At 44.2% G+C, this 26,542-nt stretch overlaps 3 protein-coding genes and 1 long non-coding RNA gene across 8 annotated transcripts in view; 2 read left to right on the forward strand and 2 right to left on the reverse strand.

Annotated features, from left to right (window-relative positions):
• Positions 1–185, reverse strand: part of LOC118208157 (alpha-enolase) — a 15,328-nt gene extending 15,143 nt beyond the window's left edge. Inside the window, exon 1 of one of the 2 annotated variants that reach the window (XM_035382548.1) lies at positions 28–185. The gene's annotated coding sequence lies outside the window, so the exon portion shown is untranslated. The remainder of the gene's footprint in view (positions 1–27) is intronic. The other variant, XM_035382547.1, reaches the window with a different exon arrangement.
• LOC118208154 (carbonic anhydrase 6-like) overlaps positions 1–13,641 on the forward strand; it is a 14,993-nt gene extending 1,352 nt beyond the window's left edge. Inside the window, exons 1-10 of one of the 2 annotated variants that reach the window (XM_035382543.1) lie at positions 5,068–5,249; positions 6,124–6,303; positions 7,883–8,031; positions 8,435–8,530; positions 9,778–9,844; positions 10,139–10,296; positions 10,693–10,819; positions 12,033–12,116; positions 12,304–12,333; positions 12,443–13,641. In XM_035382543.1, coding sequence (XP_035238434.1) covers positions 5,165–5,249; positions 6,124–6,303; positions 7,883–8,031; positions 8,435–8,530; positions 9,778–9,844; positions 10,139–10,296; positions 10,693–10,819; positions 12,033–12,116; positions 12,304–12,333; positions 12,443–13,068 — 1,602 coding nt within the window. In that variant the 5' untranslated portion in view covers positions 5,068–5,164 and the 3' untranslated portion in view covers positions 13,069–13,641. Of the gene's footprint in view, positions 1–5,067; positions 5,250–6,123; positions 6,304–7,882; positions 8,032–8,434; positions 8,531–9,777; positions 9,845–10,138; positions 10,297–10,692; positions 10,820–12,032; positions 12,117–12,302; positions 12,334–12,442 lie in introns of those variants that run through there. The other variant, XM_035382544.1, reaches the window with a different exon arrangement.
• LOC118208155 (solute carrier family 2, facilitated glucose transporter member 5-like) lies at positions 13,611–23,889 on the reverse strand. Of its 3 annotated transcripts, none has more exons than XR_004761521.1 (13): positions 22,723–22,881; positions 21,681–21,779; positions 21,246–21,406; positions 20,438–20,562; positions 19,990–20,142; positions 19,235–19,360; positions 18,047–18,234; positions 17,366–17,476; positions 16,897–16,998; positions 16,306–16,381; positions 15,770–15,897; positions 14,737–15,042; positions 13,611–14,601 (listed from the first exon to the last, which is right to left on the reverse strand). XR_004761521.1 is itself a non-coding variant. In XM_035382546.1 (13 exons), the coding sequence occupies exons 2-13, from the start codon at positions 22,765–22,767 to the stop codon at positions 14,812–14,814; spliced, it is 1,545 nt and encodes a 514-aa protein (XP_035238437.1). In that variant the 5' UTR covers positions 22,768–22,786; positions 23,742–23,889; the 3' UTR covers positions 13,611–14,811. The 3 variants fall into 3 exon arrangements, 2 of the variants coding, with proteins under 2 accessions (XP_035238437.1, XP_035238436.1); XM_035382546.1 differs by adding an exon at positions 23,742–23,889 and having other exon boundaries at positions 13,611–15,042; positions 22,723–22,786; XM_035382545.1 differs by having other exon boundaries at positions 13,611–15,042.
• Positions 21,754–26,542, forward strand: part of LOC118208158 — a 23,954-nt gene continuing 19,165 nt past the window's right edge. Inside the window, exon 1 of the long non-coding RNA XR_004761522.1 lies at positions 21,754–21,836. This is a non-coding gene — a long non-coding RNA (uncharacterized LOC118208158). The remainder of the gene's footprint in view (positions 21,837–26,542) is intronic.

The following is a 26,542-nucleotide window of genomic DNA, read 5'->3' on the forward strand; positions in this document are numbered from 1 at the left end:
CCCCACAAATAGTATAATTCAGCTTACCTCGTTAAAGTCTTCTTTGTGCAGAAGGGGAGATGCGCGTCTTTATCTTGCAGGAGGGTAGGCACAGAGAAGGATGGAGTTCAAGTTCAGATCCTTATAGAAGTGATTCACATCCGAAATGGAGCATGAGCGAGGCTTTCTCGCCATTTGATTGGCTCGACCTGCCTCACGCGACACGCCTTTAAATGTTGCGAGGGAGTGGGCACGTTACCGTTGAATCAGTCGCACATTGTTCGTGCACACAGGAGTCCACGTGTGCGTTCATGCGGACTATTGCACGCATCGGTGCCAATGTACTAATTTAACGTGAAACCATACCCCCTACATAAACATAAAGTTCTGCAGTAAACGTAGCCTATGCTTGCCAGGACATAACGTTACAACCGAAAACTGTGGCTTAGCAAAAATGACGGGCGCTTCCCTTTGTTCTACTGGGGAAGGTTGGCTGTTACATCTCTAAACACGCACACACTCTACGGCTTTCATAAATTCTCATTTAATAAGATTTCAAGAAAATCTCGGGGTGGAATATCGCACAAGAGAATATCTGTTCGCCAGAGCCATTTCTGTCGACACACCCATAGCTCCAACCTGCAGATGCCCACTTCTCCTTTTACTACAGGTTGGTGCAATGCCAGCCAGACAAGCGCAGTAGCGCAAACTGGAGTACGTGCTCCGAGGCAACGAGTCGCTGCGTCACAATCCGTCTGGGTACATTCGCATCTGTGGAACATGGCGTTACGCATTGCTTTTCCACGGCTGTGGCCGCTTAATCTTGTCAAAATATAGGGAAAAAAGCTGCTGAGTGTTAACCGTAGACTCATGTCTAGAAATGAAATGTGCCATGCTGGCATCAGCCATGTAATCTGCCTCTCACGCGCGTGGATACTTATAGATTACTTGCGAGAGGTTGCGGAATCGTGAAAATGGTTTATTTAATCGTGAAAATGGCACTAGATGGCAATTTGTTTGGGGCACAATAAACGCCGTTTGTTTTTTTTTCATTCGGCGGTTAACATAGCATAATATTTATATTAATTATATTCGCTACACAAAAATATAAAAATTTATCACGCGTTAGCTGGTTGGCCAAAGTCAGTCGTAATAGATTATCATCATTATATAAACGCTGCCTAAATACCACGTGCATCCACGTTTTTAACGCATGTCATTGTGCTGCGGAGAGCGGGCATGTGCAGCGAATGGAACATGGTGTCTTTTTGTGGGAAAGCTTTCGTTAAAATGCGCTGTATAATAATATTTTTATTAGCATTTTGTCTGAAGAAATAATCGTATCTCGAAGTCATTTTACCAAACCGACGGAGCACGGCATTTATTACGTGCATACGAATCGTTTGTGTTTGTGTTCACAGGTTTTACGTATGCAGAATACAGTCCCGTTAAGTATTTGGGGAGTCAAGAAAATGCGGAAGGAAAAAACGGAGGGGGATTTTTAAAATATTTGAATCTTAAAACTGATTCTGTATTTCAGTCCCGTGTCACGCGCTGCAGTTCAACTCAACTTGATACACTAGGGTCTATTGCAGCCGGGACGGGAGGTACGATCCTGCAATCACAGAACTGTATTTGTGGGTAGACTACAGAGCATCACCTATGGAAGCTAGTCGCAATGACCTTGAGAACATATACTGGATTGCGCCATCTTGTGGTGTCCACAAGCATGAGAATCTTTGAGAGGCTATGCACGTACGTTTAAAAAACCTGCCTAGATGGACACGGGCATGGGCATAACCGGGCATAAAAGACAGGGCTCCCTTTAAGCAGAAAAAAAAACTTTTTTTGTCGACACACCCATTGCTTCAACCTGCCGATACGTAGTAAAAGGAGAAGTGTGTATCTGCGGTTGCTACAATGAATTATTGTCAGAAAGCGAGGCTCTGGTCAAGTTATAGTTGTCTTTGATGAGCCAACAATCTATTTATTGTGAAACAGAGTAAATACAACGCGATTATGGAACTCTAGTTGTGTGGGCATACCAATGTGTGCGTTATCACTTTTAGCTGTATTTGTCCATTTGAACAAAGTAAAAGTTGACTTAAACTGCAGCTTCTGCTTTGTATTTGGACATTTGTGTAATCTGCTATTGCTTTGCAGCCTGTGGTCAACAGCACTCAGACTAAATGCTGAAAGAAAACAAAAACTATACAAAAAAAAGTTTGAACTGTTATAATATATATTCTTTAGCACACACTTTTGAGGAAATTGAATATCAATTTTGTAACTAAAAACTATTTATGGAGCAGATAAATATTAGGTATATGAGTTGGTAACAGTTCAGGTATACAATTATATGTTGTACAACTGCTTGAAAATTCTGGGGTAAATGTCTTTAAAGGTAAATAATTTCTATGCACTCTTTTGGCACATAATAACACGATTAAGTCATACATACCCAACATAAATTTTGCAATCATGACCTGCTGTCAAATCAAGTGTTCCTGACCAACCTGAGAGAAACAGCAGATCATTTAGAAATTGCACCAAAACCACTGTTGACAAATCTGTGGTTGCAGGCAGCCTATTTTAAAGCCACGCATTATTAACCACATGTAATCAAAAGTAAATGAGTAACCTACTTTTTTATCCATATATCTACACACATTTTCTTCCTGCCTTCATACCCAAAGCACCTAGTGCATAATTGCACTTATCTCTGGAATGTTCTAACAGAACTACACAATTGCTGCTTTCATTCAGTAGAAGCACTGCGTGATGTTGAATACAGTACATCCACATGCAGACATGGGAGTCTATAAGCATCTGTGCGCGGTTCCTTTTTATATGCGTGTGTCATTTTCCCCCCCATCTTTCCTTTTGAGACAGCTAGTTATTTAAAGCATTATGTGTGTAATCAATACGTTAAAGTGTGCCTAGCTAATCGGAAACATGAAAACAATGTTCCTGAACAAAAGTAAACCGATGTATTGCACTTTTTTTTGTGTAACGTAAGTTTTCAGTGTGGGGACAGCAAGAAAAAAGAAACAGAATCTATAGATTTATATAGATTCTCTGTCTGACAATAAGTAATTGTTCTGTTAGCAAGTGTACCTTCCAGATCTCAACAATGTTGTGTACAAAATGCTCTGGGCATCTGCAGATTAGGGAAATGGTAACACATAGCAGGATAAAGAAGGTGTTGCCTATGGTTAGGCATATGCAACTTTAAAAAATAAGCCATTAGAAATAGCAGAAATAACTATTTGCCAATTTAAATTTTTAGTGTTATGCATTGTCTACAGTTTAAGGATTTGGTCGGTAACCAGACAGCTAAATTATAGGTTATATAGAGCAGGTTATGAGGCCATTGTGAGTTGGCGTAGACTGAGTCCATGGGCACAAAGTTAAAGGATGCTCTTGGATCAGAACGTTTCTAGAATACAAGTGTCTTCTAAAATTATTCACACCCTTGATAAAGATGAGCTGTATAAAATAAAAACAGACGATTGCAACTGAGGACAGATGATCTTTACGCGCTACACGCTTCAGCCCTTGGCGGTCCCGTTCTGTGAGCTTGTGTGGCCTATCGCTTGGCAACTGCGCCGTTGTTGCTCCTGTACATTTACACTTCACAATAACAGCACTTACAGTTGACTTTACAGTCACAGATTTGATTAACCGACTTGTTGGAAAGGGGGCATCCTTTGACAGTGCCACGTTGAAAGTCACTGAGCTCTTCAATATTGACCCATTCTGCTGCCAATGTTTGTCAATGGAGATTCCATGGCTGTATCCTTGATTTTATGTACCTGTGGCTGAAATAGCCAAAGTCACTAAGTAGAAAGGGTGTCCATATATCTTTGGAAATGTAGTGTATGTAGTTCTATGTTTTGTTCTGATCTATGGATTTTGTAAATGCGGTTATAGGGACATGCAGTGGATGCTTACGGAATTGCATGCTGCAAAAATAAACAAATGAAAAAGCAGCTCTACCCGCAAGTGTCTTCATGTTAATTGGCAAGTATGGGCAGAAGTTATTGGCAATGTCTCAACTATCTAGGCAGAAACACCCTGTGTGGATAATTAATAACTGGGAGGGCAAGAGGATGTGGTAATTCAATCTGAAGGGCAATTAAGAAAGAAAAAAGAAGCAGAAGGCAATAAGAATGAAACACACAAAAACAAATTTTGGGGACTTTATTGTGATGAATCTGAATCCAATTTCTGTATGTCTAGCTGAGGTCAGAAGGTACAAAAGTCTATGACTGCACCTGTTGGAAACTCTAAAAATGTGCTGCATGTCATTATTATTATTTCTTCCCTGATATACTAAATGACCATTAATTTCTTTTTTTGATTTTGGGACGGTTTCACTAACACTCTGTGAAGCAACAACATTATTTAAATAACGATAGTAATAATAAAAACAAATCAAAAAGGAAAAACTGGAACGACAACTTCCAGGATGGGAAACCGGTGGAGTCACCTCAGCTCTAGAACGTTGTACTTAACCCCATGGGAACCAAGTCTTCAGACTTCTAACTTGCCTCTGTTTACGAGATCATGAGCAGCCCTTTTTTTCATGCTTAGTTTTACGGGAACAATACAGACATTTTCACAAACATTTTTTTTGTTTGAGTTATGTACATTACATCCGCTCATCTATTCCAATAGGCTTACTCCAGTATAAATAAATAAATTGGGCTGTTTAAATTATACAGTCCATTTAACAATGTTTGCTTTTTGCTGTGACGTTCAACTTGTTTTAAAATAATAAATTACACGTCCAAGCCAAAAAGTCCTATAAATTTAAATAATTGTCTAAAATGAGGCAAATAAATGCAGTCAAATTTACTCATAGGATGTCTGAGTAAGCCTACTTTTCAACATAACTCAAATACGCGAATCCTTGCGTTTTTTGGGGACGTTCCGGCTTTGGTAAAAAAAACAGTACTTCGTAGCGCGTGTGCCTCCACTGTTCATAAACAATAACTGGGGGCCCTAGGCATTTTGTATCTATGCCATTCGCTAAAAGCCCCGGAAATCAATGGCAGATTCCTGTTTCTTTGAAGTAAAATTGAGTAACAGTGCACTGACTCATAGAGGTCTCTCACAAGAGTTTACGCTGCCTAATATCAACTCCATTTGCATTGAGACGTACTGCCCCGATTAAGACGCAATGGAACTTTTCACAGTTTTTATATATTTTATTTTTGTAGACATGGCTTTCGCGGGAACTAACGCAATACATTGGTCATATAAAGGTAGGCCTATACGCTTTCTTCTATTAATATCCTAGAGTAGGCCTATATTAGTCTTTTCAGACATGTATTTCTCTAATAGGGTATTGCAGGACATCTAAAAATGAGTGCACTAAAGCTCTGTTCAGTGTCAAACACTGAACAATTCATATAGTGAAATGTTGACAGAATACACCTGCATAAAAGGGTGCATCGCCGTTACGGAATACTTTCTACATGTCTGTTGAATTTGGACTAAACTGCCCTACAAAGCCTAACTGCAGTAACTACGCAAAGGGTAAAACTGAGAAAAATGCCTTTAAAGTGTTAACTTTAAAGTGTTAAGTGTTAACTGGCCAGCCGTCATGGTTTTTGGGCATAAAAATTACCTCATGAATACAAGTACAATTAATGCACTATCACTTATATGCCTATAACCCATTTGGCTGGCCTGTTAAAACACTTTAAAGCCATTTTTTCTCAGTTTTACCCTTTGCGTAGTTACTGCAGTTAGGCTTTGAATAGTCTAATTGCCAACCAGATTTTCAGGCGGGTTAATTACGCACGAATGATTAGTAGGCTAGCTTTTACATTTTTTCATGGCTGCAAAGACATTTCAAAATAAGATAAAATAATTCAGTGACCACCACTATTTTTAAAAAAGTAGAGCACTTGCGTTTCGCAACATAGACTATTTTATAAACCCTCTTGATACCTGAAACAATAAAACTTTAACAGAAAGGTGGGTAGCAGACACAGTTTTCAGACCAATATACAATATTGGTTACAATATACATTATAATTTTTTTTTTCAATCGAACGAATATGTTTCATGTAAATGAACGAGGGTTCAGCTGACTTGCACTGTTCGTGCTTTCCTTCGCCCCGGATTTCTCAGAGGGAGATCTGGACCAGATGCACTGGTCGGATGAATACCCCGAGTGCGGCGGACAGAACCAATCCCCCATTGACATCCAGCGTAGGAGCGTGCGGCACGACCCGCAGATGTTGCACTTGGAACTTTTGGGCTACGAAGCGCAGAAAGGCAACTTCAGGATGACCAACAACGGACATTCAGGTACAGCCGCCTGTACTATGCTGGGGATCCACATCAAACTTTCTTTATGTTCGGACCGGATATACTTCTCTGAATAAATAGTTTCAGTGACATGTTGTGTTACGGTGCATCGTAGATGCGCTTTAGAGAACTCATTTTGAGAAATTATTCAATCAAAAAAGAAAAAGAAAAAAAGAATCGTACTAAGCCGTAAACGTGCTGCCCTCTTGTGTGGACATTGCGGAAGCGCAACCTGGATTTAAGCGATTAAACTGTGCTTCCTTTCGCGTTCAAGGCCATGTCAACGGTAGAAGCACAATGTAATGTTACATTGTACGTATATAAGAACAAAACAGCAGAATAATTAAATAAAATAAGCGACATTAGCATGTTTAAAAAAAAAAAAAATATATATTACTATATTTTCATAATGGTACACAAGGAGCCTGATTTACAACTGAAAATGAAACTAAACCTAACCTGCTTTTATTCATCTCATAGGAATTTTCAGTGTAGGTGACACAAAATGTCACAGTGTAAAAAAATATTCCTCGTTTTTTCCCTCTTCCAGGACCTAGAACATGAGGAGCTCATATTTACTTAGGAGTCTCCCTGGTGAAAATTCCATCTTAAACCAGCCTAAGATCGTCAAGATGGTTTAATCTGTGTTTTCAGCTTATTTTTTATTTTTAGCTTGTCAACCAGCTGACCAGCCTGTATAGTCAGATAGTTGACCAGTTTGACCACCAGTTTACTCTACCAGCTTGACCAGCTTTGATGAGCTTTGTCCAGCTAGAGACCAATTTTGAGTATGCATAGGCCAGCTACTATTAACTAGAAGTGTAGAAAACACAGCTTGAACCATCTGAAACCAGCTTAGAATCCCAACTGGTGTTAGCTGGAATTTTCTGTACCCTCTGTAGACGGGTTCATGATTCATAAATGGGACTTAGTATAATTTCTGATCCAAATTCCAAATTGTCAATGTTTAATTAATAACACCTAAACTTACTCTGTAATAAGATATTCTAAACATTTTGGGCAGTTTGTAGTTTCAGAGCAGTTTTTTTCCCCCTTGTCATTCTGATCCATTCTAATCTTCTCTGGTTTCGCTTGATTATGCAATTCTCTGTCAGCCAGAAAGTATCACGACTGACACTCTGCTGTTGCTGGCATACATCTTCACTGACATTCCCAGGCAGCAACACGTATGTTTCCAGGAATGGTTAAGCGTCTCGTATCTTCGGTTACAGCTGTTTGGACTCTTTGATGAATCCTCTGAACACTGAACACCGTACGGAAATCGATAATGTTTACACTGTGCGCTCGGAAAGCTGTAAAGGGCCCCGTGATGATGGTAGGAAATACTGCGATGTCCATTTTGGTCTCCCTTTGGCTTTGGCTATTTTAGATGAGGCGTTGAAGAGAAGAACTGCTGAAAATAAAAAAAGCAACGTCTGCATGTATGATAGCGCGTCACTCATATGGGGGCTCTGAAGTTCTGTGTGTTCTGGTTTAGCATGCCTTGTGAGGACCGGAAAGATGGAACCCGCGTTTCTCTTCTCTCTTTTTTTTTTCTCGGTACCTCTCCTCTGGACAGTGCAAATCACTCTGCCCCCCACCATGGTCATCGCTGGGGGGCTCCCGGACCGCTACACGGCCGTCCAGATGCACCTGCACTGGGGGGGGTGGGACCTGGAGGCCAGCGGGGCGGAGCACACCATAGACGGCATCCGCTACATGGCCGAGGTGAGTTGCATCATGGGTAACACAATGGTGCTTATCGTCTTTTGGTCTTAACATGAGACGGTGCACGACAAACAGCAAATGCAGTGAATATTAGAAATGCTGCTGTAGCTGCTTTGCATGCAGAGCTGTTTGATTTAAATCAACAAAGCTAATTCAAACAAAAACTTAGTTTACGGCACACAGTACAATGTCCAGTGTTAAATCAACTCTTACAGAGCTATTTTAACTCTAGTAGAGTACATGTGGTCCCTACTGGACACATATGAACTCTGTTAGGAGTGAATTAACACAGGAAATTTTACTGTGTATGCATAAAAAATGTACAAAAAATAAAAATAAATAAACACCAGATCCTAGACACTGACTGACTTTTTTTAAATCTTCTTGGTTTCTGTTATCACAGCTGCATGTTGTCCATTACAATTCTGACAAGTACGCCAGCTTTGCTGAGGCCAAGGATAAGCCTGGAGGTTTGGCTGTGCTGGCGTTTTTTTACGAGGTGAGATAAGAAGAACTGCACAAGCTTTGCGCCTCCCCCCCCCCCTCCCGCTTGTGTCTGCACACACGAGGCTACGTACGGAATTTCGATTCCCTCAAGGGGCACTGTTTAATGGGACAGCTCAGCTCATTTTATTATCCTGCCTTAACATACAGTTTGTTCTGAAGGAGCACTTGAATCTGTGCCGGGACAGTTGTAAACACAGACTCAAAAAAGATAGCGTCTTATAGCCAGGCTAGGCAGGAGCTGAGTGCTGGAGACATGTAAGTAAGATCATTTTCAGGCTATTTTATTCCCGTTTTCAGAATTTGTAAGTCGCGTGTCGACACAGTTTCAGGGCTGCTAATGGATTACTGGAGCCCAGCCCGTTTCCCAGGATGCAGTGCGGTAATGTGTCAGGAGTATGCATAGTGGAGCCATCGCTAAAAGCTTTGCCTTAGGAACTGAACCCGGCTCCAGTTGACGCTGTGCCCTCTAATGAATGTGTCAAAAGTGTGGCGCATTGATTGGCTGAAGTGGGAGTTGGCAGTTTGATGCCAGTCGGATTGTGTGGTGATATGTCCCCGGTCATTAAAAGCATCCAGTGGTCCGGGAGGCTGTCCCCAACACTCACTTTGCTATTGGCTCTCTGCCTGACTTCCTGGGTCCCTGTCAGTTAGGACAGCTGCCTGTCTACCATTACCCTGTACCATGGTGGGTAAGGAACTGGGCTTGTAAGCAAAAGGTCATAGGTTTGATTCCTGGGTAGGACACTGCCGTTGTACCCCTGAGCAAGGTACTTAACCTGCATTGCTTCAGTATATATCCAGCTGTATGAATGGATTCAATGCTATGTAAAATACTATGTAAAAAAGTTGTGTAAATTGCTCTGGATAAGAGCGTCTGCTAAATGCCTGTAATGTAATGTACACGTAAGAACAGACACCTGTATAATAATCCACAGCTCCAAAATCAGTTGATCCTTTCTTAGTGAGCATGCAGACTATTAATCCTTGGTTGGCATTTAAACGATTTGTTTCCTGTTCCTGTAGGCAAAGGGAGGGTGTATTACATGCAGTCATACAGGCAGCAGTTTGGATCGATTATCAGCGGATTACATTACACATAATATATATTCTATGTTCTGTATATTACTGTTATGTGACTCTACCCATGATTCGGCACAATGTAAATGATTAATATCGATTTTGTTGCCACGGTCGCGATCGATGAATGCTTAATGCAGAAGTGTGTGTTTTGCCATCCAGGACGGGCATTTTGAGAACACTTACTACAGCGATTTCATCGCCAACCTGGCCAAAGTCAAGTACGCAGGTGATGTATTATTCATGACATGCACGAACTTGTGGACACATACGTCTGAATTAAATCCCCATTGGCGACACCGCCTTGTGAAATGCACTTGCAGGTGTCCACATCTCAGCTTCTCCACTGCTTGTTTTTTGGCTGGACCGCAACAGCGGGGCCAGCCCAAAAAACGCGAATGCCTGTGGCTGAGCGGTGAAGCTACACCATTGGTCGGCCGAGTTATGAAGTTACACCATTGGTCGGCCGGTCCAGCCATGTGCTAGGTTTTGACCTGGTCTTGTTTTCTCTCTTCCTACACAGGGCAGTCCACGAATCTCCCCAATCTAAACGTGCGCTCCATGTTTCCCGAGAATCTGAACCACTTCTTCAGGTACCAGGGATCGCTGACTACACCCCCGTGTTATGAAAGCATTATATGGACCGTGTTTGACACCCCGATCACGCTCTCCCACAACCAGGTATGAACTGCGTAAACGCCATATATACACACTACGTGGCCAAAGGCATGTGGACATCCAACATCTCATCCAAAATTATGGGCATTAAATATGGAGTCGGTCCACACTTGTGCGACATTTTGTAACGTTTTTACTGTCTAAAGGGATCGTCGTGAGCCGTGGAATTCTTTGATTACAAAAAGTGTTGCCGTTGCAGAAAAAAGGGCGGGAAACGCTGATGTAGGCTACAAGGCTGAACGGCCTGTTCTCCGTCATCAAAACGTTCCTCGCTTCCCCCCGTGCTACGTCGATATGTACTCAGGGGCTTTTGGCAATCCAGACCACGAGAACCGGAAAACACGCTCTGTGTGTGTGCGCCTTTGGTCTCAGCGAGGTCGTTTCCTGTCGTTCGCCCAGATCAGGAAGCTGGAGAGCACGCTGATGGACAACGAGAACAAGACCCTGTGGAACGACTACCGCATCGCGCAGCCGCTGAACGACCGCGTGGTGACGTCCTCCTTCCTGCCGCGGCTCGGGAGAGGAAGTACGCGCCTGAGGCTCGGAACCATTGCATTGCATCACAGGCATCACACAAACATATACTATGTGTATATATATACTAAATATATATATACTAAATATATACTAAACTTCTGCCTGTATGAGCGCACGTAATACTCCCTTTGCCTACAGGAACAGGAAACTAAAGTCGTTCAAATGCCAACCGAGAGGATTAATAGTCTGCGTGCTCACTAAGAAAGGAGCAACTGATTTTGGAGCTGCGGATTATTACACAGGTGTCTGTTCTTACGTGTACATTACATTACAGGCATTTAGCAGACGCTCTTATCCAGAGTGACTTGCACAACTTTTTTTACATAGCATTTACATTGCATCCGTTTATACAGCTGGATATATACTGAAGCAATGCAGGTGAAGTACCTTGCTCAAGGGTACAACGGCAGTGTCCTACCCAGGAATCAAACCTATGACCTTTTGCTTACAAGCCCAGTTCCTTACCCACCATGGTACAGGGTAATGATAGACAGGCAGCTGTCCTAACCGACAGAGACCCAGGAAGTCAGGCAGAGAGCCAATAGCAAAGTGAGTGTTGGGGACGGCCTCCCGGACCACTGGATGCTTTTAATGACCGGGGACATATCACCACACAATCCGACTGGCATCAAACTGCCAACTCCCACTCCAGCCAATCAATGCGGCACACTTTTGACACATTCATTAGAGGGCACAGCGTCAACTGGAGCCGGATTCAGTTCCTAAGCAATGCAGGTTAAGTGCTTTGCTCAAGGGTACAACGACAGTGTCCTACCTGGGAATCGAATGGGAATCGAAGGTTACAAGTGACCTGTAGGTTACACGACCAATTCCTTACCCATAACGGAGGACGGAGTGTAGCACAGTGGGTAAGGAACTGGGCTTGTAACCGAAAGGTCGCAGGTTCGATTCCCCGGTAGGACACTGCCGTTGTACCCTTGAGCAAGGTACTTAACCAGAATTGCTTCAGTATATATCCAGCTGTATAAATGGATACAATGTAAAATGCTATGTAAAAAGTTGTGTAAGTCGCTCTGGATAAGAGCGTCTGCTAAATGCCTGTAATGTAATGTAATAACTCTACACTGCCACCCACTACACTGCTCGGAGTTACGAGTAATCCCGCTGGTAAATATACGACGGCCCGGCGTCCGCGACGCTGCCTCGCTCACTACCCTCCCTCCCTCTCCGCTCTCGTTCAGCATTTTGCAGACAGGAAGAAATCGAGGCCAAGCTGCTGAAGATTGAGGGGCTGATCACAAGCCTGGGGAGCCACATACACTCAGGTACCGCAGACGTGATTACGGTGATGCTCCGTACGTTTTCCTTTTTCTTCATTTGCATTTATCAGTGGAAACTGCTATTGGTTGTAGCTGTAAAAAAAAAAAAGGAACAGTTAAACTGTGGGTGTATTCTATATTTCACACAGTAATGACATGATTATGTGTTTTTTTGGTGCACATCTTTGCATCGATGGTGGGGCAGTAGTGACATCCAAGAAAGGTAAGAACCCGTGGTCTTGTTTTTTAAATACACCTGGTGTTTTTTTTGTGTGATGACCTTTCTCCTCCTCCCACCCTCCTCCTCCTCTTCCCCCCCCCCCCCCCCCCAGGCCCTCGAGTTATCATCCCCATGGTGCTCCACTTCACGGAGAGGAGCGTGGGGAGCTACGTGAAGGTGCACCACGGACACTCCATGGCCCTCCGCTCGTTTTCCGTCTGCATGCACGTCCGCACCCACACCAGCGTCGTCCACACCGTCCACACCGTCCTGTCCTACTCCACCGCCGGCCACGACAACGAGCTCGTCGTCGCCGTGGGCTACGAGGTGGGCCTGTGGATCGGCAACGAGTTCGTCAACTTCCCCCACAACCTGCAGTCCCGCGGCTGGAGCAGCTACTGCCTGACCTGGGCGTCCCACTCCGGGGGGGCGGAGCTCTGGATCAACGGCATGGTGGGGGAGGAGCAGTACCTGCGGAGCGGCTACGAGCTGCAGCCCGGCGGGACCCTCGTTTTGGGGAAGGACCAGGACGGCTTCCTGGGCGTGTCTGACGCGGACGCCTTCGTGGGCCAGATGACGGACGTGAACGTGTGGGACTACGTGCTCAGCGCCTCCGAGATCCGCGACCAGATGTCGTGCGAGAGCAGCGCGTTCCGGGGCAACGTGCTCAGCTGGGGGGTGACCCACCTCAGCCTCTATGGAGGGGTGCAGCTGGAGGCTGAACACCGGTGTCCCTGAGGGACGACCCGTCCCGACCAATCCGGTCTCAACGCTGGCAGGTCGCTACTGTCATTATGCCTGCAATGCAATGTAACACAGTGCTTTGCAGCTTGCTAAGAGGTCCGCAGAAAATAAAGGCTTAAAGGTCAGTTAGAAATCCAATGAATTCAGTAAAATATCAAATGTATACTCCTAAAACAAACTATTTGAAGGACATTATTTCATATGATTCTGAAAAAACTAAAATCTCTTATCAGCCACTGCATCTGTTACATGTTACATGAAGTGACAATATGATTTGCATACTCACAGGGCAGTTATAAGATAAACTAAGGGTTCCATGGTCTACAGGTTTGTCATATTCATATCTGTTTATCAAATATTGAACAGCTGGGCACAGGCCATTATTTTATGTTTACATGTTTATGCTACACTGCTCAACTTCATAGACAAACGGAAAAGCAGGGATGAAGTGTTGACAGTAAGCTTGACATACTTGCTGTCAACACACAAAGAGCTGTACTATTGTTCCTTTCAATGACGTCAAGCCTAGACTACACTTTTTGAAAATAAAACTTTATTTCACCTCTGTTTTCACTGTTATACTTGCAAGCAGCTGTGTGCTCAAAGAATCAGTGACAAGCCATGACAACGGTGTGCAACCAGTAAATTAATCTCAGTAATTATTTCAGTAATGTGACATAGATATAGTAATTATACTATAGAACTGCTAATACTTCAACACATATACAGTACAAGGACTCGCTCATGATGCTCCCAGCAATGCCTGCTCTTTGAGCAAAGAAATTAAATATTTCCATTGTTGTTTAATAATGGAACATAAAAGTACAAGTTTAAATGTGAAAAAGTTAAACGTAATGCACAAGTACTAATGCAAACAATAATCTGTTGTTGTCTTGACAAGAAATCTACAGCAGCGTGTTGCTGCTTTTGGGTGCATTAGCCTGCATAAATGAAAACCCTTGAGATTACATTACATTGTTCTTAATACCATCAGATTAGTTGAAGAGTCCTGTGCCTGCAGTGGCTTGTGATGCTCACTGGCGGTAACTGTTATCAGTTGTATGTGAAAACATTCATGGCTGGAAAAATGCAAATATGCACACCATAGACATAGCCGGGGGGGGGGGGGGGGGGGTTCAGGGTTTGAATCCCTCCTCAAAAATGCCTAAATGAGATACAGTATGTGCAACATTTACATAAATTGACTGCAAATAATCCAAATCCTACCCCAACCCTCCAAAAGGTACATGGAAGATGATTACCATAAAACTGGAAAAATAATCATTTATCCCCCATTGATAATCTTTCTGAACCCCAACCCCAGCCCCTGTAATCAAGTCATAAAAACTTATGATACAGATAAATACACAAAACAATATTCCTGCACTCCATAGTAATCCAAAAAAGGAGGAACCAACAAGGTGATCACATCTCTGCTCTATCCGAACTCAACATACTGTATAAACACACCAAGGGGCGCCAGCCACTCTCCTCCTGGTGTGCTCTCCTCCCTCAGAAGGTCGTGACCTTCGACTCCTCCTGGTGTGGTCTCCTCCCTCAGAAGGCCGTGACCTTCTCCTCCTCCTGGTGTTGTCTCCTCCCTCAGAAGGCTGTAACCTTCTCCTCCTCCTGGTGTTGTCTCCTCCCTCAGAAGGTCATGACCTTCGACTCCTCCTGGTGTGGTCTCCTCCCTCAAAAGGTCGTGACCTTCCCCTCCTCCTGGTGTTGTCTCCTCCCTCAGAAGGCCGTGACCTTCGTCTCCTCCTGCCAGCTGCTGCCGGGCTTCGCCTCCTTCAGGTCCAGGTCTTCGGTGCCCACCAGGATCTCCGCCCCGTTTCTCTCCGCAAACATCTGGCTGATCTCCAGGAAGGTCTTGTTTTTGGTTTCCGGGATGACCCACCAGATGTATGCCAGTGTGGCCAGGCAGATGAAGGCGAAGAGGATGAAGCTGTAGGACCCCAGTCCTTTCTACAAACGCACAGAGGAAAATCATGGAGAACATCCCTACGTTACCATCCGTAGATATACAGGGATAAACCATAGGGAATATCCCTGTTTTACTTCAAGACAGAGATGATCTATTATATATCTATCTATGCCATGGCTGTCCGACCCTGCTCCTGGATATCTACCATCCTGTAGGCTTTCACTCCAACACTAACAACACACACCTCATTCAAGAACTAGAGATCTTATCGAGCTGCTAATTATTAGAATCAAGTGAAAACCTACAGCATGGTTGATCTCCCGGCACAGGGTTGAGCAGCGCTGATCTACTACCTTGGTCTGGAATTGAGCGTTGGCAACCCAACAAAATCCATTACTGTGCTCACTACTCTGTAGAGAACCTCTTAGCCCCTGACATCACAGCAGCTGTGCAGAAGCGATGTTTGCTGTAATGTAATATAATCAGCCAGTGGTGCACGCCCATGCAGATGCACAGTGATGTTGCACTTAGAGTGCGCATAAAATATTATCCGAGCCTTAAATGGAACCAGATAAACACATCACTCATCTAAATAACACATTAGAGACACCTCTGCCACGAACAGAAGTGAAATCACATCTGTGCCCATTAATGCCTACCCACATGGGAATATCGCACTCCACCCCTCCCCTCCTCCCTTTTGACTACTACCCAGAGATTTGGGGGGGGGGGGGGGGAGCAGTGTGGGGCGGTTTTGGGAACACTGACCTCGAGGAAGGGGAACACCAGGCCCACGGTGAAGTTGGACAGCCAGTGGACCGAGCCGGCGACCATGAAGGCTGCCGGCCGCGACGACTGACGGAACATCTCCGTGGTAACCACATACGGAATTGGGCCTGCAGACAAGAGATAACAGACGGCCGTTGTTTCTAAAACTTCAAAAAGCCGGGGCAGAGTTGGGAGTACACGCAGCACAGGGTACAGGTGGAACGCTTTGTTCTGAGATGAAACACTCAGGGCCTATTGCAACTCCAGACACTTCTCTGTGGTACATCACATTTCAGAGGTTTTTTTTACATCCACCTTACAGCTTTGCTTATGTCACGGCCCAATGTTTTTCCGGTCAATTACCTCTTTATAATTATTTCCAAAAGCTTTAAATGCATTTGATTAAAAATGCACATTACGGAAGGGCAAGAGGTAAATGAACAGCACTTCAGTTCATAATCAGTTCTAACTCCAGATTAAAATCCACATGCACATCCAGAGATTCAATAAATGTCCAAGTGGTTTGTTGGACTTACTGGGTCCAATGGCATGTCCGCTGACATAAATGATCACACAGGTGATGCTGAGGTAGGGCATCCACTCCACACTCGTCTGCAAATGGAGGGTGAGTTTGGTCAATGAGGGGCGAGTCGCACTATCGACTAACCTCTCTCTCACAACGGTAGAAACCAACGGTCATGTGTCAAGCATCACTGTCAAAGGCAGGCAGTTCCAGGCTCACAACCACAGTGTACGTCCCGTTTTAGGAGACAACCAATGCTATTTTCTTACATTTTTCTTTTAACGGTGGCATCCATATTGAATGACACTGCTTATTGACATCCATTTGGGATTAATCTTAATCAATGGATGAGATTTTCCAAGGGTGTACAGCATGCGTGAAACAGTGACTGTGCACAGCCACTAGCAGGTCAGCAACGTCAGTCTCTTTTACAATATCAGTCTCATTTTTTCAACTATTGGGGTACTAGAAAGGCCCTGGGTTACTGTTCCGATGAGATAAAAAATACAGATAATAGATCTACAGCATCCATTAGCGTGGTCACGCAGGTGGTAATCATGCATGCGATACAGCGGCTGCATTGTTTGTCTTGACGATGCTGTACCTGGAAGGTGAGGGCGATGGTCAGCAGAATGCAGGCCCCACAGCAGATGCCAAAACCACTGAGCAAGAGCAGTCTCCGCCCAGAGGCCTCCACAATGAACACCTGAAAGGAGACGTGAAGCATCCATTACTGCAGAAACATTAATTATCACCAAAACAGTCATTATCAGCAAAACATCCATTACTGCAGAAACATCCATTATCGCCAGAACAATCATTATCACCAAACAACATTCAATATCGGCGAAACATTCATTGCCAAAACAGTCATTATCGCCAAAACATTCATTATTGCCTAGGAATTCATTGTCGCCAAAACATTAATTGTCCCCAAAACATTCCTTCATTCATGTTCTGCAGAAAATGGCCTCCCTATTAATATCATATAAGAAGAAGGCCACGGCCCAATAGATGCCTTCTGAGCCACCCTGAAATGGCACAAAACCCCCCCTAGAGGCGGTAAGCCGTACCGCAGCTATGGTCATGAAGACGTTGACGGCACCCGTTCCAACTGTGACGTACTGGATGTCATTCTCCCGGACACCAGCAGTGGCGTAGATGCTGTCTGCGTAGTAGTAGATCTGTAGATAGATTGTACATTGATGCATAAACAGTATGCCTCTCCCCGTTACAATCATAAAATGACCTGGAGGATGTCAATTCGCTCTGCCCTCTCTTACATTATTCATACATAATGACTTTTTTCAGCAACACTCAGAAGACCTTATTTGACAGATTAAAATATCTTTGACTAAAAAACCATTACACTTTCGAGTAACAAGTTTCCGTAGGATGGTATGAAACCTAAGTTGATGCACTTTCATGTGTAACCTCCAGACAATGGAAACACAAAAGGTGTCCACACTCAATCTCAGTGGGACTGTGTGAACTGTATTAGACAGTGTAACAGAGGTGGAAAATCCAGGTTCAGAACATAAAAGTCCTCCCTGGTATTTTGCTCCAATCATCTGAATTCGCTAATTAGCATGATTCCTCAGCCAGGAGGCAGAACTAATCAGTGAAATGAGCTGGCTGAGTTCATGGGTGGAACTAACACACATGGCAGGACTTGTACTTCCTGACCCTCTGGACTGCCCGCCTCCGTGGGGTGGCAGAATTCAGAGGTGGCACCGATGCCCGCCGCGGCTCACCGCGTTGACGCCGGACAGCTGCTGGCCCATGTTCATGACGATGATGGAGACCAGCTGCCAGCGCAGGGAGCGGAAGGAGAAGAGGTTGAGCACGGACAGGCGCCCCTCCGCCCGCTCCGACTGCTCCTCCACACGCATCTCCTGCAGCTCCTCGTCCACGTCCTCCCGGCCCCGGAGGCGCTGTAGGTCTGGGGGGGGGGGGGCAGGGAGATGGGACACACGCACACACACGGCCAATGTGACTGAGGTCTGCCTCCACCGTACCCTGGGACTGGGCCAGGCATAGGCTCTAGACATAGGCAACTAGGGTGGTCACCTAAAACACCATTTGTCTGGGGGTTGCCAAACGAAGGGGGGAAAAAAAATTAAAAATCCACATGCTGCATCCATTATAGTTGGTGGCATCAAATTTGGCGGTTCAACCCCCTTCTCGCCCCCCCAAGGTGTGCAATCTTGCCTAAGGGTGGCAGACAGGCTACAGCTGGGCCTGCCCTGAGCCACAACTGCACTGTACCTAAGCCGAACCGTACAGGTACCATCTGTACAGGTAGAACGATCCTTTATTCCGGCTTTACAGAGGACGGATATTGTTGCACACATTTATTGTGTTCCCCCCCCCCCCCCCCATTTTCTCCAAAGCCTGATCCTCTTCCCAGTCGGCAGCGTCCCTTCTTTCATAAGCTCTCTTTTCAGACTTTGCCGTTCCACAATTTAATTCATTCAGAGGGCTGATGTGTTCTTATCAAAGGCAAATACTGAGTCAGACTGAAGTAGGAAATTTGAGAGGACCACCAGGGGCCTTTCAATCACAAATGTGGTTGTGTTTGACGGGTAAACGCTCTGAAAGACAACCTCCCAGTCCCTCTCTGTATATCTTAATCTCCATATGTACATTATATATATATAGGACGGAGTGTAGCACAGTGGGTAAGGAACTGGGCTTGTAACCGAAAGGTCGCAGGTTCGATTCCCGGGTAAGGACACTGCCGTTGTACCCTTGAGCAAAGTACTTAACCGGAATTGCTTCAGCATATATCCAGCTGTATAAATGGATACAATGTAAAATGCTATGTAAAAAGTTGTGTAAGTCGCTCTGGATAAGAGCGTCTGCTAAATGCCTGTAATGTAATGTAATGTAATGTAATATATATATAGTGCTGTTTGATGAGTGTGCAGTGAAGGTTTTACCTCTCCGAGCCGTCTTCTCGTCTCCTCTCTGTATGAGCATGTACCTGGGGCTCTCGGGAAAGAAGGGCAAGAGGAACAGCTCAATGACGGCGGGCACGCCCGTCAGAGCCAGCATGAAGGGCCAACCTGCGGGCACAGACACACGCAGGTAAGAGACTCAGACCTGCGGGCACAGACACACGCAGGTAAGAGACTCAGACTCACAGGAGACCTGTGGGCACAGACACACACAGGTAAGATACTCAGACCTGCGGGCACAGACACACACAGGTAAGAGACTCAGACTCACAGGAGACCTGTGGGCACAGACACACACAGGTAAGAGACTCAGACTCACAGGAGACCTGTGGGCACAGACACACACAGGTAAGATACTCAGACCTGCGGGCACAGACACACGCAGGTAAGAGACTCAGACTCACAGGAGACCTGTGGGCACAGACACACACAGGTAAGAGACTCAATCTGAGGAGGTCTGTGGGCACAGACACATACAGGTAAGCGACTCAGACTCACAGGAGACCTGTGGGCACAGACACACACAGGTAAGAGACTCAATCTGAGGAGGTCTGTGGGCACAGACACATACAGGTAAGCGACTCAGACGTGTGGGCACAGACACACACAGGTAAGAGACTCAGACGTGTGGGCACAGACACACACAGGTAAGAGACTCAGACGTGTGGGCACAGACACACACAGGTAAGACACAGAGAAGACCTGACACCGAGGGTATCCGACACTGCGCTCCGTACCTGAGCTGTTACCCAGAATGCCCCTTATGCCGAACACCTGGGCGGTGAGGATGCCGATGGTGATGAAGAGCTGAGGCACGATGCCGATGGCGCCCCGCAGGTTTTTGGGGGAGAGCTCGCCCAGGTACATGGGCACGACATTGGAGGACAGTCCTATAAGACGCACAAGAGTCCAACGCTAAATCACTGATTGCTAAATAACTGAGTGATTGCCATGGTGACTCATAAGCCATCTACACTGTAAAATGCACAGTGTTAATTCAACTCTAACAGTGTTAATTCAACTCTTAATAGATAACATTTGATCCCACTCTGGAAGGTGGAACCAGGTGTTATCCATTATAAGTTGAATTAACACTGTTAGAGTTGATTTAACAGTGGACATTTTCCTGTGTATGCGCATAATGCCAGTCTGGCGCAGTTACTGCTGCCCTTTTTCCACGCAGACCTGCGCAGATGCCCACGAGGATGCGGGCGACGATGATGATCTCGTAGGATTTGGCCACCTCGCTCAACCCCATCATCACCGCTGGGACGATGGAGAAGATGTTGTTGAAGAGGAGAGTGCCCCTCCTGTGGCGGGACAGAGTGGCGAGACGCATTCTGAGAAACCAGCCAGAAAATGTCTCCCCAGACGGTTTGTAAATGACAATGAGTGTTAGCAGCTACTAGAGCAGGGGTGTCCACTCTTATCAGAAAAAGGACCGTTCTGGGTGCAGGTTTTTGTTCTAGCACTGTGACTAGGGTTGCCAGATGCCTGGTTTTCGATCGGAATGTCTGGTTTTCAAATTGTTTGGATGGGTCCAGTTTGTGGTCCCAACTGGACAATAAAATGTTCGGTCACAGTAGTTGCTTCAAAAAATTTTTCCGTTAGCTTGTAATGAATTCTACACATGGTAACCATAACTACGACATTTGATTAAAATTAATTAGTAAATCATGGTCTTCAATCAAGATCTTGATAAGTAGAATTGAAAGTCTAAATGCTGGGCTTGGACAAAAACCTGCATTCACACTGGCCTTTTTTTAGGTAGGACTGGACATCCCTGCTCTACAGCAGCCATATGACCTGGTGACCGTAACTCAAGATAATATTTTTTTATTTATTCAAAAAATCTAAAAATGTAGATATTGAATTTATTCTAGAATAAAAGTTTGAAGCACTAAAAACTGATTTCTGACACCAGAAAGCTCAAGGGGGATGAACACATGCTCTAAGAAAACACGTTCTCCCAATAGGCTTTCAGAAATCTTACCGTCCTATTTTGTTAACCAACGGTGCCACCATCAGTGACCCAAGGAAACCACCGAGGGGGTACATGGACACAGACAGGGACCACAAAAGTGTCAGGAAGTTACTGTCCATGGGTTCCCCATAGCGATCCATGTAAGTCTTGTTGTAGAACGTCTGGATGAACTGTCAACATAGAAACAGCACACAGGAATGATTCACAATGGTACACGCACACAAAATGGCGCATGTTCTCAACTGTCAACATAGAAACAGCACACAAGAATGATTCACAACACCAGATGCCCACAAAATGGTGCCTGTTCTGAACTGTCACATAGAAACGGCACACAAGAATGATTCACAACGCCAGACGCACACAAAATGGTGCGTGTTCTCAACAGCGAGTTAATATCAGCACATTTGGTAGATATGTTACAGAGCTCATATTACATATTACCGGCGACGGGGAGTTGACGACCGCGACGTTGTACCCATACTGGAAAGAGGAGCCGAAAGCAGAGATGAGGGTAGCCAAGGCCAGCACAGTGGTTAACCTCTGCAGAAGCAAACACACGAATATCAGGACTGGGCAACTCCGGTCCACGGAAGGCAGGTGTGTAAGCAGGTTTTTGTTCCCACCAATTAGCCTGGCTAAGTGAGCTAACTGGCTGTATACACCAACACTGCTTCACTCAAGGATCAGATCGCCTTAAGACATTTCATATACGGACACAAGAACGGTCTTCTGCTGTCGTTCATGCGCTTATCAAGAACTATTAAAAAGTCAGATGGTGTAAAAGTTAGGGGCCAATTAAGTACTTAAAGCCCGAAGTTAGCATGAAAACCAGAAACAGATAAGGCCTTCATTGCCCACCTCTGCCAAAAATGCTTCATCCTCAGACTGCACAGTAAACAAACATGCCTGCTGTGAATACAAGTCTTTTCACTCTCTTTGTTCATTGCCTAAAAGTTTGTATGCCTTTTTTATAAGTAGTTGAGGGCAGGAGTCTGCTAAAAGCAGAGATCGAAAATCCAGGTCCACTTCATAGTCATTTTAGGCTATTTGTCAGGACACTGCAGAATTTAGAGTCCAATTCTGCTTCTCAATTTACAGCACCATACTCACACTTTGTCCGAAGTTCAGGCTTTCTTGACATACAGCAGGAATTATGGGAACTAAAAGCCACTTAATGCCATTAAAAAAAAAAAAAAAAAACATAGCTACTTATTTTTATTGTGATTTGTATACTTGCGCTGTGTTTGTGATCGTTATAGCCTACTTATATTTGGCAGAAAGAGCGAGCGTAAGCATTGCAATGTACCAGTACTTGTACTTGTTACACATTGCAAATACAATTTGAAACTTGACCACGGCGCATTCCCACTATTTGACTGAATGTCATTGAGTAGCATATTCACTACTGTATCTACAAAGTACTTGTTTGCAGTAGTATTTTATCACAACTTGGTTGACAGTGCGGTTTAATGAACAAACTTACCCCTTTCCTCTCAACATACTTCTCGCAGTTCTCCTCGTATCCCATGTTTGCAGACTGAATCCCCCTTTCACCGAAGCACACCAGACCGAAATAACGTTGAAAGCAGCACCAGTCAAAATACAAACTGCAGCCGTTTCAGATGCACTTTGAACATTGGATCTGACCTGGGAAGAGGGTTTACTGCTTGCCGTACATAACAACACATTGGAGGAGTTTATTAATCCGGGGAAATTATTTACCGATAAAAATGATCACCACGTAAAACTGCTGGATAGATAATTCCCCGTGATACACACCAGACGGAAAGTGTAGGCTCAGCTTATTGCTCTGGTAAAGTCTATCTGCCGAAAAGAACAGATAAGAAGATTGTTTATCTGTTTTTATTACTCCTTCCTCCTGCATAGTCTACCTGATATTACATAATGCGTGGTGATAGATGGACTGAACAGTTCCAAACAGACGGAACAGTCTCTCAAAGATACAGTTGTTCACACTAACGCCGTCATTTTCAGATGCATGAGTTTTGAACATTGGCATTAAAAAGCTAAACTAACTCCGATCGCTTATATAGCCTAGTTGTTAGTCAGTTAACAAAATAATGTATTGTTCTATTGCAGTGGTAACCAACCCTGTGGAGTACTTTTTCTTTCAGTATACAACTGTGCCCAAACAAAGATGTGTTTAAAGACAGTGAAAAACGAACACAACAAATACTGCTGTACTTTGATGACTCCAAGCACTGTACTCATTTGGTCCTTGTTTCCCTACTCAGGCTCAACACACCACCTGTCTGATTCTGATTCAGTGACACTTGATATTGTATTATCAGTCTCAATCTTCCAGCATAACTGGACTGAATTAATCTCTAAACCACTTTACTGTAAGAGGGAAAGTGCGGACTAATGCACATCAGCTTCGACATTTAAATCTGATGCTGCGATGGCAACTGCCACTTTTCAGATGAGAGTGGACACCCCTGAAATAAGTAAGTAAGTAAGTAAATAAATACATTTACTTACTTTTTGAGGCTATTTCCACAAACCCACAATTTCCATGAAATTGCAAATGAGTCACTGTGGTTGTCTCTCTGCTATGGGTGGCATGCTTGTGTTCCATTCGATCCATTCTAGAACTCCATAACCCCACTCTAGAACTTCCTCCTGTTCCAGCCGTGCTGCCAGTGCGTCTGTAATGCTGACTAAGGTTCCTTTCGAACCCCCGGCTGTCTCAGTCACACAGCATGTGTTTTATATGAGTAAAAACAGCAACCCCCCCAATTCTGGATTCTGCTGGAATCCATCAAATGGCTGTCATCTGGAAAGTGATGTGTATCTGCTAGTTTATCTCAAAATTACTGGTGCGTTTTTTAGGGGAATCTAAGTATAAATCATTTAAAACATGTTGAAAAAAGGCCCTAGACAGACTTAAATTTATGTACAGTACACCCTTGGACTCAAGACTTATGCAACACTTAATCTGTGGAGACAAAGGTTCGTTTTTTAAAAAACCCTGAGAGTAAAAAGGCCTTCTAGGACATGCACGTTTGTTTAAACTATAAATATGCGGTGACCTTGTGACATCACCTGATTTAGCCATTCTCAGGTGAGCAAAAATAAACTAGCCCTTCTGAAGAGCAACAATACAACATGTATACAGCATGTAAACTGCATTTACAGACTTAGGGTGCCACCTACTGGACTTGTATTTGTAGTAAAAGAGGACCATAAAGGATTAAATAAATGGCATGTCATCTGTCAACAACTGACAAACTGACATCCAGTTTGAACTATTACAGTGGTTCCCAAACCTCTGCTCTGGTACTCCCAACTGGATCCAGGTATTTGATGTGCTCCACCAAAAGCACTCCGGATAGCAACTAATCGAGCCCTGGATTAAAATAAATAAATAAATAAAAAATGAATATGAGGTCTAGAGCATGTTACCCATATTTAAATATGTCTCAGTTTTTTTTCCAAGAAGTGCACTGATCAATTATTTCAATCGTATTGCCTTAGAGGACACTCTGCACAAGGATGACCTCAAATGTAGCTGAACCTATGGAGGCTGAAGGCTTCACTTGGACTGAACGCCGATGGAAATTTTAATAGCGCCGCTTAAACTGAGATTCAAGTCTGTGGCCCTCGGGTCAAGAGCCAAGGGCTGTGGCCGTGCACGTCGCATGCCAATTAAGCCCCAATGAGCTCGCGTCCCGACGACGCACCGCTCATACTCAACGGTGCGCTCTCGTCTCAAAGCAGCACTTAATAAAGAAACAACATGGCCTCCCTCCCCCCACCTTTCCAATCAATATCCCAGCAGCAACGATCAGAGTGAGTACAGTCTCCACACTGGACGATTCATTATGCCTGGATCCACTGGATCCATTAGCGATGTCTGAACACGTTTGATTCTGCATTTGGACGTCTCCTCGGTCACACCCCAGCTGGGTAGGCTACCCCTCGGCTTTATCACTTCATATTTTTACATAATTATCTAATGTTTGGATAATAATGATTGCTGAACTCTGCCTAAAGACATGACCAGGTTACATGCGGTCTGTGGAGCTGCTTGATTCCAGAGCAAAGGGCGTGTAACCGCATTGAGAGCAAGTGATTTACAGTGAGCACGGCTTGTCATGCTAAAGCCAAAAATTCTTACTACTTTTGATTTTGGCTCTCACAGTTTCTTTGTGAATATTCTAAGACATATCAACTGATGAACGGTCCTGGGGTAATTTACAAAACAATAAAGCAATAAAGCAGTACTAATGTTTAAGTGATACACCAGAATGAAGTTCCTTAACCAGCAATGCTCAATGATTTATGAGTCTGCATCACAGAGAGTGGATAACAATCACATTTGGATTTCACATTGACTTGTTTTGTTATTGTATATAATATCAACATAACAGCACGCTGTGGTTGCTCCACACCAAGTTTTGTCCAAGCACTATTAAGCCTATTAAGCATTATTAATGCTTGCCATGACTGAGGGCTCAAAATGTACTCTAATTGGCAGCTCACAAAAAAGATAAATCATTATTAATTAACTAAAATTATTGCAGTTATACTTTCCCTGTCTGAAAAGATGTGTCTCCTCTCAGCAGGTCTGTGATTGGACAGCTTGTCCTGCCATTTTGCTGGGTTGCGCAGTCAAATTTGCATAGGCTTCGTCCTGTAATTCTTTGCTTCCTGTCCACCAGCCAGCACTCCTAGCCAAAGAATACTCATAGATCATAAAGCCAGAAAAGAAAATGTTCATGCTTTTAATTAAGACCGCCATTGATTGCTTCAGCACGTCCAGGGTAAGCTACTCTCAAAGATAACCAAGGTTACCCACCTCTTGCATCTAGAGAAATGCACGATAATTCAGTTCTGCCCCTAATGCCACACTTTACAGAGCAGCATAAAATAAGATTATAACACAATTACTCAAATCAGCAATCGCAACAAATACATTCTATAGCAGTGAAAAATAGGTAATAATGTGTTTTTCTCCCCCCTGTCGGACACCGTAATTATGACCTCATCATTTTGAGTAGTCAGTTGTTGTGCTGCCCCGTTCTTCCACTCACAAAAAAAAAAAAAGACCCCATTTACAGTACAGTACGTCAGATACCGTTTTCCTTTCTGGCGTTGGTTCAAAGAGCCAATCATCATCACTCTACTCGTGTTGACTAAAAGCCTCGCTATCTCAGTTTTGGTTGAGTGGATAGGCTAACAGCTCCATTGTCTGTAATACACAAATGAATTGAGTGGGCGGGGTGCCCATGATAGAGGAGAAAAGGATGGGTAATTGTTTTTTTTTTGGGGGGGAGGTA

This window comes from Anguilla anguilla, chromosome 11 (assembly GCF_013347855.1).
Source record: "Anguilla anguilla isolate fAngAng1 chromosome 11, fAngAng1.pri, whole genome shotgun sequence".
In the NCBI taxonomy this organism is placed as follows: domain Eukaryota; kingdom Metazoa; phylum Chordata; class Actinopteri; order Anguilliformes; family Anguillidae; genus Anguilla; species Anguilla anguilla.

Bases quoted from the DNA above. Each gene is read 5' to 3' on its own strand.
- LOC118208155 (XM_035382546.1), bottom strand. From the start codon at position 22,767: ATGGGATACGAGGAGAACTGCGAGAAGTATGTTGAGAGGAAAGGG. The intron at 20,143-20,437 runs GTCTGCGTGGAA...TGCGTCTTATAG, and splicing joins CCTCGTGGGCATCTGCGCAG to GACTGTCCTCCAATGTCGTG. The intron at 15,898-16,305 runs GTAAGTCCAACA...TCTTGTCTGCAG, and splicing joins CGGACATGCCATTGGACCCA to GCCCAATTCCGTATGTGGTT.